The 17,400-nt window shown below is 40.0% G+C and overlaps 1 protein-coding gene across 2 annotated transcripts in view; it reads left to right on the forward strand.

The window, feature by feature from the left end:
- Window positions 1-800: 800 nt before the first annotated feature.
- The window catches only part of arfgef1 (ARF guanine nucleotide exchange factor 1), a 65,981-nt gene continuing 49,381 nt past the window's right edge, over window positions 801-17,400 (forward strand). For both annotated transcript variants that reach the window (XM_042510128.2, XM_042510129.2), the window contains exon 1: window positions 801-1,132. In XM_042510128.2, the coding sequence (XP_042366062.2) occupies window positions 1,009-1,132 (124 nt within the window). In that variant the 5' untranslated portion in view covers window positions 801-1,008. The remainder of the gene's footprint in view (window positions 1,133-17,400) is intronic.

A 17,400-nucleotide genomic window follows, 5' to 3' on the forward strand; every position in this document is an offset into this window, starting at 1 on the left:
GGGCTTATAAACATACACTTCCATCATAGGTATACTGCATGACAGTGATACTAAACTGACTGTCCATGGGCCAAATCTATCCCCCAAATAGGGTGTCAGGTGCCCGACCCCAACCATTTTCTAATTCATAATAAAAATGAAAATGGTTCATACAATTGCTTTTGTTCTTTCACTATACATAAGGTGCCACAGTGCATAAAACAGCATCAAAATAGAGCTTGTTTGTAAAAATAAGTGCCAGTGAAGGATCCCATGCACAAACAGACATCCCAGTTTCGCCCTAATGTCCTAAAATCCTCGAAACATCCTAAAGTCCTGCATATTCCCTAAAATCCTACAAATGTCTTAAAATCCTGGAAATGTCCTGAAATCCAAGAAACATCCCAAAATCCAGGAAATGTCCTGAAATCCTAGAAATGTAATTAATCATAGAACACCATAAAATCCTAGAAACATGTATGAGGCTGCTGCAACTGGTCTCTGACCTCCTTTCAAAAGTTGCCCCCAAGCAAAAGCATGTTGAGTATCACTGCTGTATAATTAAATATTGTGCATATATTTTCAGTATGTACATGGAAAGTGCAATGATTTATTCAGCAATAAAATCGTGCAAAAATTTGAAGTTGGCATGCTTTGTTTGAATTCATAATATGCATACAGGGGGTGCCAGTTTTCTTTTATACATGTGACTGTTATAAGGCCATATGGGCTTACACACGAAAGCTTAGCTGTAAGACTACACTCCTGACATCCCTGCTCTCTCTCTCTCTCCCTGCTGCCTCACTGCGGCCGTTCTCAAACGTACGTGACGTCGTTTCCTCTCTCCAACATGGCGCAGGAGGCAGATCGTTAATGGAAATCTGAGGGATTTACCCCACCTTCTGTGTTTATTTATGTTTGTCTGTTAGGGGCTCTGCGGCTGACATTTGTAAAGGAATACATCTCCATTCGAGGCGGCTGCAGCCCCCCTTGGGACCAGGCACACCTCGCCCCAAATTCCGGTGCGACATGTTTGAGGGCAAAAAGACGAAAAACATGTTCCTTACACGAGCTTTGGAAAAGATCCTGGCCGACAAGGAGGTGAAAAAGGCTCACCATTCACAATTGCGCAAAGCCTGCGAGGTGGCACTTGGTAAGTTCTGTTGTTTTCGCTCCACATTTTGCCTGTCTTAGACTCATTGATTTAGACACGTCATGCACCCTTTCACTTATTAACCGGTTATCCTGCAACAATGTCGCAGTGTTTGGCCACACAGTTTATTTTCCATTCATCAAAAGCTGCCCGATGATACTGTCTTATTGTCTAGCGTTATATTTCAGCAAAACCTGCGTATTTAATTGACGTGGCACGGGCTCAGTGGAAATGATTCCGTATAAAACACGGAAATGGTGCAGGAGGGGTGGGTGTTTGCAACACTGAAGCGATGCTGCGAAACTAGTAGCGACGTGAGAACAGGCCGAGCACTGGGCAGAAAACAAAGTTGTTAACGGCTGGATCCTCCTTCAATATCAAGCTGACCAACCATTACACCTTATGATTTCTTTAAATGAAAACTATGTTTATCTAAACTGCTTATTTTTACGCGTTTGTCCCCATAAAGATGAGGTGTTTTTGTCTCTTCCTGGTACACAAGAAACGTAGCCTTGCCCGATGAGAACAAGGAGCGATGAATACATATTTATCCATTATAACATCTTTTGTTTATTGTCCAGTTTGATCATTTCATATTCTTGTCTCTCACTTTTATTATTATGTTGGAAAACTACATGTGAAGTCAGGACAGTTAGGTGTCAGCTGTCAGTAGCACCGCTATGCTAGAACAACGTCAAGCTGGCACAAATTATAAGACAAGATTTCCGGTCAGTTAAAAACATAAAATAAGACTACGTTAGAAGTGCACGCGACAATGATCAAAATGTTAATAAATCAAAATGCAAAAGTGAGTCATGCAATACATTAAAGAAATAAAAACATAATAACAACATTTGTTTTTAATGCAGCATGTGTATCGCGACTTATTTAATTGTTGTCACGTTGACTACGCTTTTATTTTGAAGTCAATATCATTCAACGTCCGGTTTTAATATGACTACCTAAGGTAACTTTATGAAACTATTTGTTAGCAGGTGTATTTTCCGGAACACGTCCTTGGGGTGACTATTAATAATAAATATACTTTTTTTAACCCTTAAATGGTTTCATTTGACAGGCTGTGGGGGTCGGGCATTAATCAGGATGAGAAACACTGAAGGGGGATCTGGTCAACTATTTAGGTCATGAGACTCCATGCCAACACTCTAAAAAATAGATATAATTTGTATCAAAATACAAAATGTATTCTCACACGAACAAAGTTGATGGCCAAACGGTATGTGTTGTTGTTTTTTCATGATTACTATATTTTAGGGGAAATTTTGTTTTTTTGTTTTTAATGGATTTTATATGTTATTGTATAGAAAATGTGATTTGTATCATTAGAGCTTTGATAATTAGATATTCAATATCTGTATCCTGAAGAATACATTGCCCAGATAAGGGTATAAAATGAGCAATAATCACTCGCAGATAAACCTACGATTTGAGGACTATTCTCTACAGATAATCAGTAATGTAAAATTGTGAAATATTGATTTCTACTTATTTTTTATTGTTATTGTTTTACTCTCTGATAATTAATCAGACTTAAAGGCTGCTACACCAAATTGCTTCACTGCACCAGACAAATTCTCCACTCCACTAACCATGACTCTTTATGTTAGGATACTGATGTTGTAGGGGCACCACAGTGAAGATGATCACATAAAAACAAGGAATTAAATGTTTTGTATATACATGTTAATAGGTCATTGTTTATTCAAAGTTTAGACTTGTTTTGAGTGTTCAAAACAAACTGTAAATAACCATTGTTCAGTTGTTCACTTTTTTAAAAATTTGTGTGCAAAACATGAAAGAAAGTTAATTAGTTGTTTATAAAATGTTGTTGTTCAATTCTAAATAAGCAATGAATCTTTGGAGATACAATTTGCAATTTGAAAACTAAAGGCCACTTATAAATAAGAAAACATGAAATGTTATTATTTTAACCTAGATACATTAGAAAGCAGCAATTAACTGATTTTCCAAAATAGTTATTTGCCCATCTAAGGGTTAAAAACTATTTACACTAAATAGAAATCTACGTAACACCAGAGCAGCTACTAAAATATCTTTTTATAATACCATTGCAAATTTTCAAAAGCCAGATTTTTTTAATCTGTTCTGAAACAAGCTTGGTTTTGTCCTGCAAAGGGGGTAATATGACCCTACCCCGAGAAACAATGAGTCCACATTGTGCAGCAGCCAAACATCCTACCTGCCCCAACAGTCGCTGCCTTTATCAACTCATTCAGCTGCTGTACGGTTTTGAAATGGCCTTGAAGGCTAAATACACTGTTCATGTTTGTCTAGGCTTGCTCTGATGTTTTGTAAAACCGTCCCACCTACACACAAATTATATATTCCTTCCCCTACTTAAGTGTGTGTAGAGCAAGAGAAAAACTGTAAGTGCAAGAGGTAAGCCTTTATTGAAAGAGTGAGGCTCTCTCTTACATGGGATTAAAGGGAAATACACCCGTAATTGCTCCTGTGATCAGTGGAAAGACAGTGTTGTCTCTTTACGTGGGTATCACAGCATAAAGACTTGAATTGATCAGGTGACAATCTTTGTCCACTGTAAGTGGATTAGTCATCCTATGTTTTTGTTTTTTTTTAACAAAATGTAGGCTGCCCAACTGTGAGTCACGAAACAAAAACCAGTAAAAAACATCATGGCTGCTGACTGCCATATAGCATCCAAGCTGTTATTCACTGTTTGTGGAGCGGCTCCATATTATTCCTCCACATGACATCACCACAACAGTCTGCCTCTAATGCTACTGATTAATATTCATCAGTTGACACTGAATTCTATTTAAGGGCGTACTTTACCCTTAAAAAGCAGTGTTAGTCACGCAGGCACAGGTCAGAAAATGAAAGAGCAATATTCAGGTAACCGCTGTGCGACGGTACAGTACTAAAACAAAATAGTATAAAAGCTCATCACAATTAACTATCTATGCTGATTTGAACTTCACACTGAGGCTCAGCCGTACACTACAAATCTACGAAATGAGAATCTCTGTAATGAGCGTAGCAGTCGTACAGTTGTAGTGCATATCAAAAACGACTGTGTGACCCAGTCTGCTGAGTGACTTACATAATCCCCTCCAGCTCTTGGGGCTCTGAGACATCTCAGAGAGAGTGCCTGTGCCAGAGTCTCCTCATTGCCACTGAAAGTTCTCCAGTTATTCACTTTGCAAAACTAAGTATTGTTTCATTTTTGTCTTGTATAACACAAGATGGTAGTTTTATTTAGCTTTTCATTCCTGTTTGATCGTATTTGCAGTGGTAGAATGTAACAAAGTAAATTTACTCAAGTACAGCACTAAAGTATAGTTTTGAGGCCCTTTTGCTTTACTTGAGTATTTTCTTTTCAGGCTACTTTCAGAGGGAAATATTGTACTTTTTACTGCACTACACTCATCTGACAGCTTTAGCTACTTTACAAATGAAGATTTTTGCATAAAAAACAATTAATACGAGGACAGCTGCAACAATAAGTTGATTATTCAGTCAGACGATTGACAGGAAATTAATTGTTAACTGATTTGTTTTCTGTTTTTTTTTGTTATAATTTTGAGTTTTGGGGGGGTTAAATATAATTTTGAGGTTTAAGAGTTGGGTTTTTTTTCGAGATTTTTGTGTACTTTTACTTTCAGTACTTTAGCAATTTTTTCCGGATTATACTTACTTAGTTTTATTTCAGTAACATTTTCAATGCAGGACTTTTACTTGTAATGGAGAATTTTCACAGGGTGGTATTTATAGTTTTACTTAAAGGATCTGAATACTTCTTCCACCACTGCATATTTGGCACATAGATTCAGACTCATATTATTCATCTCTTCAGGGGTTTCATGTATAGGAACTGGAGAAAAAGGCTCTGTCTACCTCTGCCACCCTCCTCGCTTCCAAAACTGACCTTTCTCTTGGATTATCAAACTGTCGCTCAGCAGTTTCCCAAAAACTCACACGCTCCCGACCATAGCGGTGTAGGGTCCTATTATCTTTGGATCGCACCGTCGGCTTCTTTGAGAGGAGCTGTCTGATAGCAAAGAACAGACAGAGGGTGAAACCGACAGTTAACTCAAAAATATCAAAGCCCCTCTGGCTGTATCTGCCTATCACCTTTCAGAAGCGAACATAGAGGCTTTGGTTCATTGTTGCTACGCATTGCAAGCTTCACATGATGCTGCCTTTGTGGATGGTCTTATTGTTTTTAAACCCAACCTGTCCCTCTCTGACTTGAGAAGCTCACGTCTTCACTGCTGCTGCTGCTGCTCAACAGTCAAACTGTGAATGTAACAAGCTAAATCAGGGGACTGTGTGCAAGCTACCACGCTAAGAGGAATGAGAACTTGTATCCAGACTAGTCATTTAAAAGGAGTTGAGTCCTGCTGAGCACATTGCTCATTATCTCTCCCCTGAGGGTGTATGATCTGAGGGTCAGCTGCATAGGTCACAGGAACCTGGAAACCTACTGCAGATGCATTCTTGATTCCTCCCTTCAGTTTTTGCAACCTGCAGATGCATTTTCTGTTCAGACCGTGGAGGCAAGAAAACTCCACTATATTTGAAGCTTTGTTTTTTTTTTTCTCGTTATTTATCAATGAAGATTAATTATTTACTTGTGGTGTAAATCACCAGTTTGATCACAAGATATTATATGATACCTGCTGATATACCAAAGTCTGCCACAGTGTGATTCGATTTCGATTCACACTGTGATTACTCTGAGTTGCATATATGTAACTGAATTATAATATAATATAGTTGAATGTATATCTATTTCTGGCTTATTTTCTGATCGTCTAAATAAGTTGCTAAATTTGATTTTTTTTTTTTTTTAAGTCACTAAGAGTGGCTGAAAAGTTTAGAAATCTAGCGAGAAAGTCGCAAAGTTGACAAGAGCCAATGCGACACAATAATTGTTTTATGTTGATTATTTGTTTTCATGATGATTGCAAGCCAAAATCATAATTGAAAGTAAAGTCTGATTGATCGCCCAGCCCAACTATCATGTCAGTAAACCTAAAAATGCATCGAGCAGGCACAGAGCAATATTGACATCCTATTTCATTCATATTTTGCCACCTAAAGAAATCCGTTATTCAGCGGTTTTGTTCAACTCTTGAGCAAAAACACCGTCTCTCATGGCTAAATGCTTGATTTTCCTTTGTCATTCACTTGAGCTGTTTCACACTGGGCAAGTGAGGTTTGTCTAGGGTTATATGCTGAAAAAAAACCCTGTCTTTGATTTGCTGGGGATGTATGTGAGAGCGCTGTCTGAATTTTATGCCAGAAAGTTGTGTTGTGAGAAAACATTGTCAATTGGCTCGTCAGCTTGCCTGCTCTCTGAGATATTGACAGTATGAGAGCCTGTTTTTTGTTCCTGGTGGTCTGAGGGGTCTGACATTCATTAAATCTGAATGTTTTGCAACATGGGGTGGATATGAGAAAATAAGTTACAGTAAACCTGAAGTTAGTAGCTCTATTGACAAAGTCCACTGACTCTTGGTAGGCTATAGTGTTTGTTTCCTTTAATTTATTCATTAGTCCCCATGCCTCCTTCTTCAATGTCATTGACATTGACATTGAATTGAGTCGAAACAAAATGCATTGTGGCAGACTTTATGATATCAGAAAACGTTGCATCTTCTGCCAAAAAATGGATATAGTATTGTGATGAAACTTCAGATTTATGCCCCTACTTTCAATATACATAAATTTCAACTTTTATGAAGCTCATTCATGGGATGTTTGCTCCACTGTAAGATTTAATTAAGACTACCACAGTGTTTTTCCACAAGTTCAACTACAGCCACTGTATTTATGGCTTAAATGTGGCAAAACATTTTCCCATCCAAGGTCAAAGGAACCTTGGATTAAAGCTGTAAACAAATGAAATCAGCATGAGTTTGCAAGCTGTTCTTTTCCACCAAACTCAAGGCCACAGCCCGCACGAGCCACCTTGTCTTTAGAGCTGGCAAAAGCTGGCAGGGTTGTCGATGTGACAAACGTACCTCTGATCATTAAAGATGGTGAACACATGCTCCTCCATGATAAGCTGCACCAGAGTCACCACATGCTCAGCCATGATAAGCACCAGGCAATAAATGATCCCGTTTGTTAATTAAGGTTTTCACCACGACTCCCTGAAGAGCCACACAGCCTTCCCAAAACATGAAGTGCAGGAGCTGAGGGCTGCTGTCAGGCCGAGCCTCGGATGTTTGTGCTCTTACGGAATAACAAAAGCTTCCCTGATTTGTGTACCTGACAACCTTTTTATTAGCATGCTTCATATTCCTGACAGAAATTCATCAACCCAGAAGGTGAAATCAGGCAGTTTCATTCTGCTTTCCATGCAGCGGAGGCACACCAGGTAGCCTGCTGATGAAACTGGCAGGCATTGCTGGGTATGAGAGTGTAAATGAGGGAAGAGATGACAGACGTCAACATTTTTATTTCACATATTCTTTGTCAGGGTGCTGTAAATTAGCACCAAATGTTTGACGTCAACTGGAATCAGATGTATGTGTTTGTATATATGTGTGCAGTTGCACTTTCTTTTTAAAAGTTTCATTCTTAAATAGAGTTGGATCAATTTCCCGTTGTGCTGTTTTGGTCTGGTGTACGAGCCTAATGTGGTTTGATTTAAAGCAAACCAGCTGAACTGCATTTCAGATTATGACACATTGGGGGTATTCAAATATAAAATAACAGCAAATCTTTTTTCTGAAGCTGTGGACGTAATGTATCTCTCATATGCGTCACTGTGATACATTTGTTTATCATCCCATGCGTTTCTTCATTTTTCACCTACGTTAAGTCTCTTCCTTCATATCTGCCAGCTAGCTGAAATTACAATTACAGACAAGAACGGCAAGAAATAGAAACTGGTCCTTGAAAAGTCATAGAAATGTTTTGACTCAGGAGCTGCTGCTGAGTGGGACATCTAGTGGTAAAATTCGGTGTTTAGGTCCTGTCTGGCTCTTAATATCAAACCGGTTTGAAAATATTTCCACTGGTTCAACTCTATTATTACGAGTACAAAAGACATGCATATCTTAATCCACAGTGGAGCTACAAACAAATGGAGACCAGAGGCAAACAAAACTCTGTTAAAGAAGCAAACAGGCTTTGTGGTCGTGTCTTCCCTTCTGCCCTGTTGTCTAGCCTGCTGCAGCTAACAATGATCTGCCTCATTTATTATTCTGTTGATTATTAAAATTTGAGGAAGTAGTGTTACAAGTTCTCAGTCCATAGGGCAAGATCCAAGGTCTTGCCTGGATTTTGAATGTGCTGCTTGTGTGTTAAAAAGTTTGTCATAATCATAATCATGTCCACTGCTATGTTGCCCCACTGGAACAGGAGGCATTAGAAAGGGTGAGGCCCCATGCCTGGTTTCTGTCTCATTTCTCCCCTCCAGACTAAGTGCAGACACTTAAGCTGCTTGTAACCCCAAAGGTTGACTGGTATTCAGTTAATGAGCAGTGGAGTAGTCAACATGGCAGGGCCAGTGCTCGCTCTGAAAGCATAAATAATCCTTTTATCTATACGGATGAGACGGTTTAGAATTTAGAAGGAAGAGTCTGGTTTTTTTTCTCCCTGTCCTCTTTTTTATTTATTTTCTAACACTGATACCTCCATACATAATACATTATTTCTCTCCACTGATGTCCTGGGACAGGTGATAAATTAATTATACCGCAAACAGATGAGACGAATGAAGAGCAAACCCTCCCCTTTCTCTCTTCCTCAGTTTCATCTTGTTTTGCTTGTATTTAAGTGTATTATCTATCTTGTATTGATCTATCATCTGTATTCATCCAAGGCAAGTTGGTACCAAGCAAATAATACATCACCATTACTGAGGGAGATGGAGAGAGGAAGAGGCACTTAGAAAGAAGGTGTGAATAAGGAGGCAATGCTGTACAGAATAAATTAGGAGCTTATAATTGAACTAAAGAAGTGTATGCTGGTATATCCATGGTGTGTGAATTGTGAACTTATTGGTCGAACACGTTCAATGGTCCTCTCCAGTGGACCATTGAACGTGTGATTAAAGAAACTTGGTGATATACAGTGTGCTGAGGTTACAGAACTTCCATTTACAATGGGCTGTCTGGTCATTTGCTATTACATTGAGCACACAAATGTGCTGCCAATGACTCAACTGGTCTTAAAATAACATGACAAAAATTAATGTCCAGTAGATACATTAGCAAATGCAGCTAACTAGCGTCCACTTTCCAGGTGGAATACAAATATAACAGCATGATGGGTTCACTGAACTGTTGAATACTATAAAGTGGCAGGTTTAAATTGGTAAACATTCTGTAACCAATACTAATGTGGGCTTGGGCATCAGGCTTATGCTATTCAGAGAAATTAAATTACAAATTTAACATTAATGTCAAGTTCTTTTTCCATTTTCCCACAAGCCCACATACATGGTTTTAACATCCTTTAGGTAGTAGCACACCACAGATGTTGACTAGGCAAACTGAATAATACATGCATATACACGCAAGATCAGTTTACTCGATGCATGTGAAGGATGGAGGCTTACAGAATATATATATATATATATATATATATATATATATATATATATATATATATATATATATATATATATATATATATATATATATATATATATATATATATATATATATATATATATATATATATATATATATATATATATATATATATATATCAGAATACAGGCTGCTCATCTGAGTAGATTTTTGGTGTTGGACATAATTTAGCACTGTAGCACTATTTTGCTGTGCATATTTTCTAGTATAATGTTATAATGGTCCATGTATAAAAAATCAGCAGTCAGTTAAACAGTAATTTGAAAATCTGCAGAGAAGTCTAGTTGTGGTTGGAGCCATGCGGGAGTACAAGAAGCAAAAATCTAAGTGTATGTTTGTGAGTCGATCACAAAAAAAAAAAAAAAAAATTAAATCATCTGTTTGAAAACACAATTTGTCGTGAGGTCTCCTGTCGGCTAATCTTGGGGTTAAAGCAAAGATTAGGATAATAAACCACATTTAACCTATAAAGTAATGACATGATTTAATACAAGCAGACAAGACCATGCATCAGGCACGCAACACTCAACCAGGGAAACACCAAGTTTATAGGGAGTACTGTCAGTGAACCTCTTTAAACTTACAAGATGTTGTCCCAAATGTGCCCAGAAACATTTTGACATGTAACAGTATGCTCAATAACTGCAGTGGTTGTCTCACACAAAAAGCACCTGAGTATGCTGGGACTTAAAAGGGGGCAGGTTGGATGAAAAAGGGTATTGTGGCTGAATGAGCTGAGGAGGATGCAGTTCACAGTACACATTTTCATCTTCCATTGACCAGCTATTATCTCCAGCTTGTGCTGCACAGTCCTGCACAATAATAATAACCCCATTTCAGAGGACAGAAAGTGCAATTCATTGCATTGGAGAAGAAAAGTGCCAAATCATGTATCAGCAGTGGAGTTATTAAAGATTAATTCATTTCAATAACAAGGCCAACAGCTGAGTAATCAAGGCCGTGTGGAGGCCGAGCTTTTTGTGGCTTTTTGGCTGGAAAAATGAGAGCCCTGATTCAGCCATGGGAGTGAGACTAGTGATTAGACACAGGCTTATGCAAGTGCGAGTGAGGGGGTTGGTTGGACGCACACATACAGGCATGCACACACACATGAGCGCACACACGATTAGGTAGCCCAGACAACCTCTGACAGTGTTTCCTTCTTTCCCTCCAAATGTAATTACTGCTGTGCAACCTTTGCTTTCAGCCTGGACAATAGAAATGTCAGGGGTCTGATTTTTCTCAGGCTCTCCGTGGGGGTCGCAGCTGCCCAGTGTTTATCTGTGTTTGGTAAGAGGTGGAGATACACCTACACATAGATGCACCGGCTGATTAGCCAAGCTTAGCAGCACTAAGCTACAGTGTAGTCTTTATTATTATGCCAGTGGACATCATCTTATTACAAACTGCTCTCAAAATGCTGTTGCTTGATTAATAAATACACCAGAGATGTAATAATGTTCACAGCCTGGATAATGGGGTCAATGTTGGGCACTTAATGGAGATAAAACTTTACTTTTTACATCTTGCACCATCATAAAGCCACAGTTTATGCCCATGTGAGTCTTGAGGGGGATTTTCTTGTCTCTTCAGCTTATTTTTCTCATCATGTCCAGCCACACTTACTTCTCTTTACTTGCTTGAACATCCTGCACAGTCAGTGGTCCATATCTGGAGACACACAGTCACCGTGACCACCATGTTTTACTGAGGTGAAAGCAATCGGGCACTGGATTGAATTTTAGCTGATAGCTGCATATGCAGTGGTTTGAGCCAGCCATGGGATCCATGCCAGATGCAGATGGGCTCTATGCTCTTTGAAATGGAAATGGTACTGCAGGAGGCAGGGATGCCCTTTCTCAGTCTCCAGTTCCTTGCTCAGGTGATGGAAACTGAGTCAGGGAGTGACCTCTAACCTCTCCTCAGTGTCTGTGTGTGTGTAAAGGTTGTATGAAGCCCATTAAGAAAGGCCATTTTATTGTAGTGCAGATTTTTTGCTTACCCAAAGGGCAATGAAATAATTTTCATTTTTCCTTCTTTGTGCACTCCTCTCTAATCTATCCTTTCTATGGTACAGGATTTTAATGCAAAGGGCCACACACGTAAAGAACAAAAACATTTCTCTCTACAGTAATAAAATGAAACCTTGCATACTGTTCCCATCTAGTAGCCTTGTAATATGAGCATACACACTCATGCAGCACATAGACACAAAGCATGGAGCTGGCGAGAGACAGGTTTATATAGCGGATTTGTTTTGAAAGTCAGCCTCGTCCTTGTCTCTGCCTTCTTTCACTTTTCTCCTCTCACTCTGTGTCTGAACCCGCCGTCCCCTCCCAGTGAGCTGTTTTCTTGCTGCTGGTCTTGTGACGTACTGCAGAGCATCTCCGGAGAGCCGTCTGTTTATCTCTGTCCCTCCCACCAGGGGAGCAGCCGTGTGCAGGCTCCACTGTGTCTTACTTGATGAAATGTTAGAGCTCTCATGGGATTTTTGATGTGTCCGCATGTGTGTGTGTACTGTATCTGTGCATGTTTGATTGTGTTTCTGTGTGTGAACATCTTGCTGGCAGAATGTCTACTTATTGAATTAGTGTTGATCCAACAGTGTAAGTCAGTAAGAATATTTACCCAGGTGTGTGCAGTCACCTAGGCCTGTCACTGCATGGCTCTGCCTTCTTAACTCAGTGTCGTAGTCTACTCTGATACCATTCATATGAGCCCACGGGAGTCCAGTAAGTGTGCAGGGGTATTGTGCCAACCAGCTCTTTGTTACGTTTTATTCATAAGGTTTAAGGAGTGACTGAGGAATTTTAAAGTAGGCACATATCTGCAATATTATGTTGTAATTGTAAACAATTGCACATAAGATGTACTATCTCTTTCTGTACACTTTTTGAAACAATAATGCATTCCTGACACACAGCTTTGCAGGAGAACTGCAGGGCTGTATGAACAAGCAGCCGGTTATTTTGAATAAAGTGTCCACATTGACACCATGCGTCAGCAAGCAGAGCCCCCTTGGGTTGAAATAATGGTCGCTTTGCCTCTATTTACACATCATTTTGCAGATGTGCTGCACCTTGGATGAGCTGCTGCTGCTGGTTGAAAACTGTACTTGGGCTTCTGTGTTTGTTTATGCTTGAGCCGAAAATGCAAATCCTGTCCAAACAGAACAGAAAGAAACAAACGTCTTTCACAACAGATTCACACTAACACTTCACTCTCCATGGGTATTATATTACAAAAACATTATAGGGAAGCTGTGATGCAGACTACATTTTGTTATGGCAGTCAAGCTATTAAGTATAACAAAATTTAATTGTTTTACAAATGTAGCCGAACTTTAGGCAACTGGAGCAACGTGCTGCTGTATTATGGGCCTGTGTTACATATGATGGATGGTTGGATGGATCAATAGTAAAAAAAGCTTTCATGGTGATATTTCATGTTAAAGAACATCCTGCTAATACAGTCATTCCTCAGCTGCAATGGTGGGGCAGAGACGCAGTGATACGGAAGACCTGGAAACACAAACCTATCTAAACCGACTGGGCTTTTTCGGGAGGTGGGCTTAAAGGGACAGGCGCTGAAACAGAGCGTTTTGGACGGAGGGTAAATACACATGTTACAGTGCAGACAGTTAAAGGAAAATAAAGATTTTTTTAGACAATTAAGCATTTAAAATGTTCCAGGAGCCCAAAGTTATAAGAGTTCCTCTATAAATCTCCACAGGGAACCCTTAAATGGAGAGAAATCATGTTTCAGTCATGCAGTAGTAACTGCAGTTGTTACTTGCAGTCAGCTAGAAAAAAGTAACTTGATAAAAACAGAAACTGTGCAATTTCAGCCCTGATTGAGTTGCAAAGCAGCTTTTTTGATATTCCTGTCTTACAGGACTAAGCAACTGATGGCATTACATTTTCTTTATGCACTGTTGCACAAGCACACATTACATGACCACAAACACACCCGGGGAGGGGATAGGACCTGTGATTGCAATGTTAATGGACCTGGCGAGCAGTCGTGCTCGTGGCAAACACTCCCAGCAGGGTGCTCCTCTGCTGCTGCTGATGCCGCTGCTGCTGCTGCTGGTTTAAGAATGCTTTGTCACGCCACTAAGGCAGGGTGGTGCCCAGAAAGACTCAAGTTAGCCTGCAAAGCCTTGTCAGCAGTGAGAGACGGCGAGCAGGTTCTTTTGTCATGCTGCCTCAAGACATGGTCGGTCTTTGATGTGATACATCATGAAAGCAGAGCTGTTATTCTGCATGTGTTAATAGATGTTGTATAATGTAAAATGCATCATCATGTGATGTAGCTTTGCCTCCTAGCAAACACTATGTAGTTTTAGCCTTTCTATAGTGTTTATTTATTCAGCGCAGGTTTAATGAATATGCATGCTCATCTTTTTGCAACACTGTTTACTTTCATCCAGATAGATAAACTCAAATTTGGAGCAAAAGGGTGTAAACCGCAATACTCCAGGGATTTTGGTTGTAGTTGCTGCATGAAGGGAGCCCATTCCTCATTCACTCTGCTCAGATTTTCCTCCAGATATTTTTGCTATTTAAAGTAGTAACCGGGTTACAATCCAGCTTCTAACCTTTGGCTTAGGGTTCCCAATACTCTGTTTAATCAGACTTTTGTATAACAACGGCACATCTGCATCCTAAGAGGCTAACTACAACATTATGCACTTGATATCTAAGACAGGATCAGCTTGAGTATAAGTGTGATTGAAGGGATCACTGATAAGCCCCATTGTAACATGTATTATATAAAGCACTGCTGAAATCGTCTCTGCTCGACGTCAAGTTCAGCGTCTGAGTGCCATGTTGCCGTCTTTCAATCAGGCTACATCAGGCTGTGTTTATCCTGGCGTCTCGAGCTGACACTATCACCTGAAGCTGTGAGGCTGTTGTGCCTTTCTTTCTCGAAATAATAGCAATATTTCCCATAGGATTTCAGTAGCTGTCATACAATCTTTGTACAGTACAGTGCTAACAACACATGTGCAGTGCGTTCTATTTTTTTTCCATGCATTTTCCAACATTGTCGCTGACTGAGGTGGCATTTGGTTGTTTTGCGTGAGCCGACTTCGGGCTAAGGTGCTGAAGCTTTTGTCCTGATGTCGTCATCATCTCATGTATTTTTCACAGAGGGCCTTGTCGTGTAGGTGTCGCATATCAGATGAGGGACCTTGGCTATTATGTGTGCTTTAATATGTCTGCCACTAAGGCTGATGTATAGGGATGTTTTTGCAGTGTCGTCTCCACACGACATGGGGACATCTAATAATAAGTTTGAAGGAGAATATGTTTCATGAATTAATCATGTCGTAATGGTTGGCAGCATTGACTCAGCAACTCTGTGTGTCATGTATCAAAACAGTAGCCGAGGTTGAATGTTTTCTTAAATTCAGGAAGTATGTTATTTCCCCATCAGGAGTACAAAGGCTGTTGATACTGTACAGGAGGTGCTACAATATCATCTGAGAGTGGGGAAGTACCTGACTGGAGTGTGTGCCAATACCCAGCTGCATTCATGCATGTCCATTTTGTACACTTGCTGGCTCTCAGAAATCTCCCTCTGCCCACTCTCGCCTTTATCCGGGCTTGGAGACTGCAGTCACTCCAGAGTGGAGAAATGATTAGCCAGCTTTTGACTGACCTTCTCCCCAGCTTAGAGGCAGCTTTTTTTTTGGAGGGGGGGCTTGAATAGATGACAACCTCAGGGTATATGGGATTCAGTACAAAGCAGGAGTAAAAGGCACACACTTGCATAGTATCTGGTCAGGACTGGATTGGTTAACTGACCTTTTGTCTACATTCCCGCTCAAGTATTTGCAGCAGCAGCCCAATGCAATGATACACCAGAGAAATAGGAAATCCCTGCTTGTATCTGACCCACTTGTCTCATGATGATGAAAGAAAAGTTAAATGTGGGACTAAAATGACTCTCTCCAAGGGGGATTTGACCATTTAATGTCTTACTGTAATCTACTGAAAGGATCTGGGTCAAAGTCAGGGTGAGAGGGAAAAAGTACCTTTCAGATGAACAACACAGTGTAGGTGACTGAAGGCTTAGCAGGTTGATCTCATACATTATGGAGCTCTCAAAGGCTTTGTGTTGAGGTCTGGTCTGGGCTATAGCTCGCGGGAGAGCAGTATGGCTCCATCTAATGTAACTGGTCAGCGAACTAGGTGTATTATGTATGCCACTCCCCCACTGGGATTTGGTAAAAGCAGTGTTTCAGTCTCTGTGTTTGTTTTAAGCAGAGCATCATTAGGCGCAGTAATCCTGCTATCACCTGCTGAAGCATCAGCACAGTAATGATGCTGATGGTACATGAAATCAAGCCTATAATTTAGTTGTAAGTACTACAGAATGAGCAGCATGATGGTGCAGTGGTGAGCATTGGCACCTCACAGCAAGAGGGTCCCCAGTTCAAACCTGGGGTGGGGGTGGGGGTGGGGGGGGCCCTCCTGTGCAGAGTTTGCATGTGCACCCCGTGTCAGCGTGGGTTTTGTCCGGGATCTCCGGCTTCCTTCCACACTCCAAAGACATGCAGGTTGAGTTAAAATTCTAGCTAAAATTCAATCCAGTGCCCGATTGCTTTCACCTCTTTAAAACGTGATGATCGTGGTGGCTGCGCATCTCCAGATATTGACCACTGACGGTGCAGGATATTCAAAATGTTTTTTTAAATGCAAAATGCCAACAAGTATGGATTGAAGTAAAACATTTTATCAGATAAAAACATGTTGTGGATTATTAAAATGATTACATCTATCTTTTTGGACTCGACAGCACTCTAGAGTTATTGGCTTTGTTTGGCTCACACATATTAGAAACAACTCTACACAACTTCCACTGGAATTTAATTCTGCAAAAAGTAGAATACTAATAATACTTGTGTAGCCTGATCTTCATCTGTAACTGCAATACAAAAAGGAATACTTGGTTCAAACATCATGATTACTTGAGTGAAAAAATGCTGATTGAGAATGTGAATGACGTGACGAACAAAGCTTGGAAGCAATTTGGTACAGCCCTATTATGATTAAAAAGTTGTAGCCAGTACAGATCAATTTGTTTTTAATAGTTTGAGTCAGTTTAGACAAGATTTTGCCCTTGTGCTTTTATTTTCACAAAATTGTTTTTCCCTCTTAGAAAATGTTTTTAAGATGTTATAGGAATATAATAAAAGTGTGGAGAGTCAGACAGACTTCTTTGTAATGAATACACCAATTTTGGGCTTTGCGTGAGCCAGTTTCTCAAGTTTCATTCACACATTTTCTTAGTTTCACTAGTTGAAGCCCCTGGTCTTTCTCATGTGGACTCATAATATCAAAAGGCTTACCAGTTTCATATGTAGTTTTATGTTTTAGCAGTGTGAGGGAGGCTTTAACCACAACACTGAGCTGTTGCTGCTGCTGTTGTTGATCTTTGATTATACAAGGGTCCTGGGACAAACAAGGGCACAGAACACGTCGCCTTCAAGATCAGCAGTATTTAGTTTAGGATTGCTGCAGAGCGGAGAGAGGGAGATTGGGTTCGCGTTAATAAGTGACAAAAGGCTCCCATTTCTGGGCTCACGATCGCCTGCACAGAATAAATTCTAAACTTCCTTTAAAACATCTAACTAGAATAACACAG

This window comes from Plectropomus leopardus, chromosome 21 (genome assembly GCF_026936395.1).
Source record: "Plectropomus leopardus strain MGB_pleo_1.0 chromosome 21, ASM2693639v1, whole genome shotgun sequence".
Lineage (NCBI taxonomy): Eukaryota > Metazoa > Chordata > Actinopteri > Perciformes > Serranidae > Plectropomus > Plectropomus leopardus.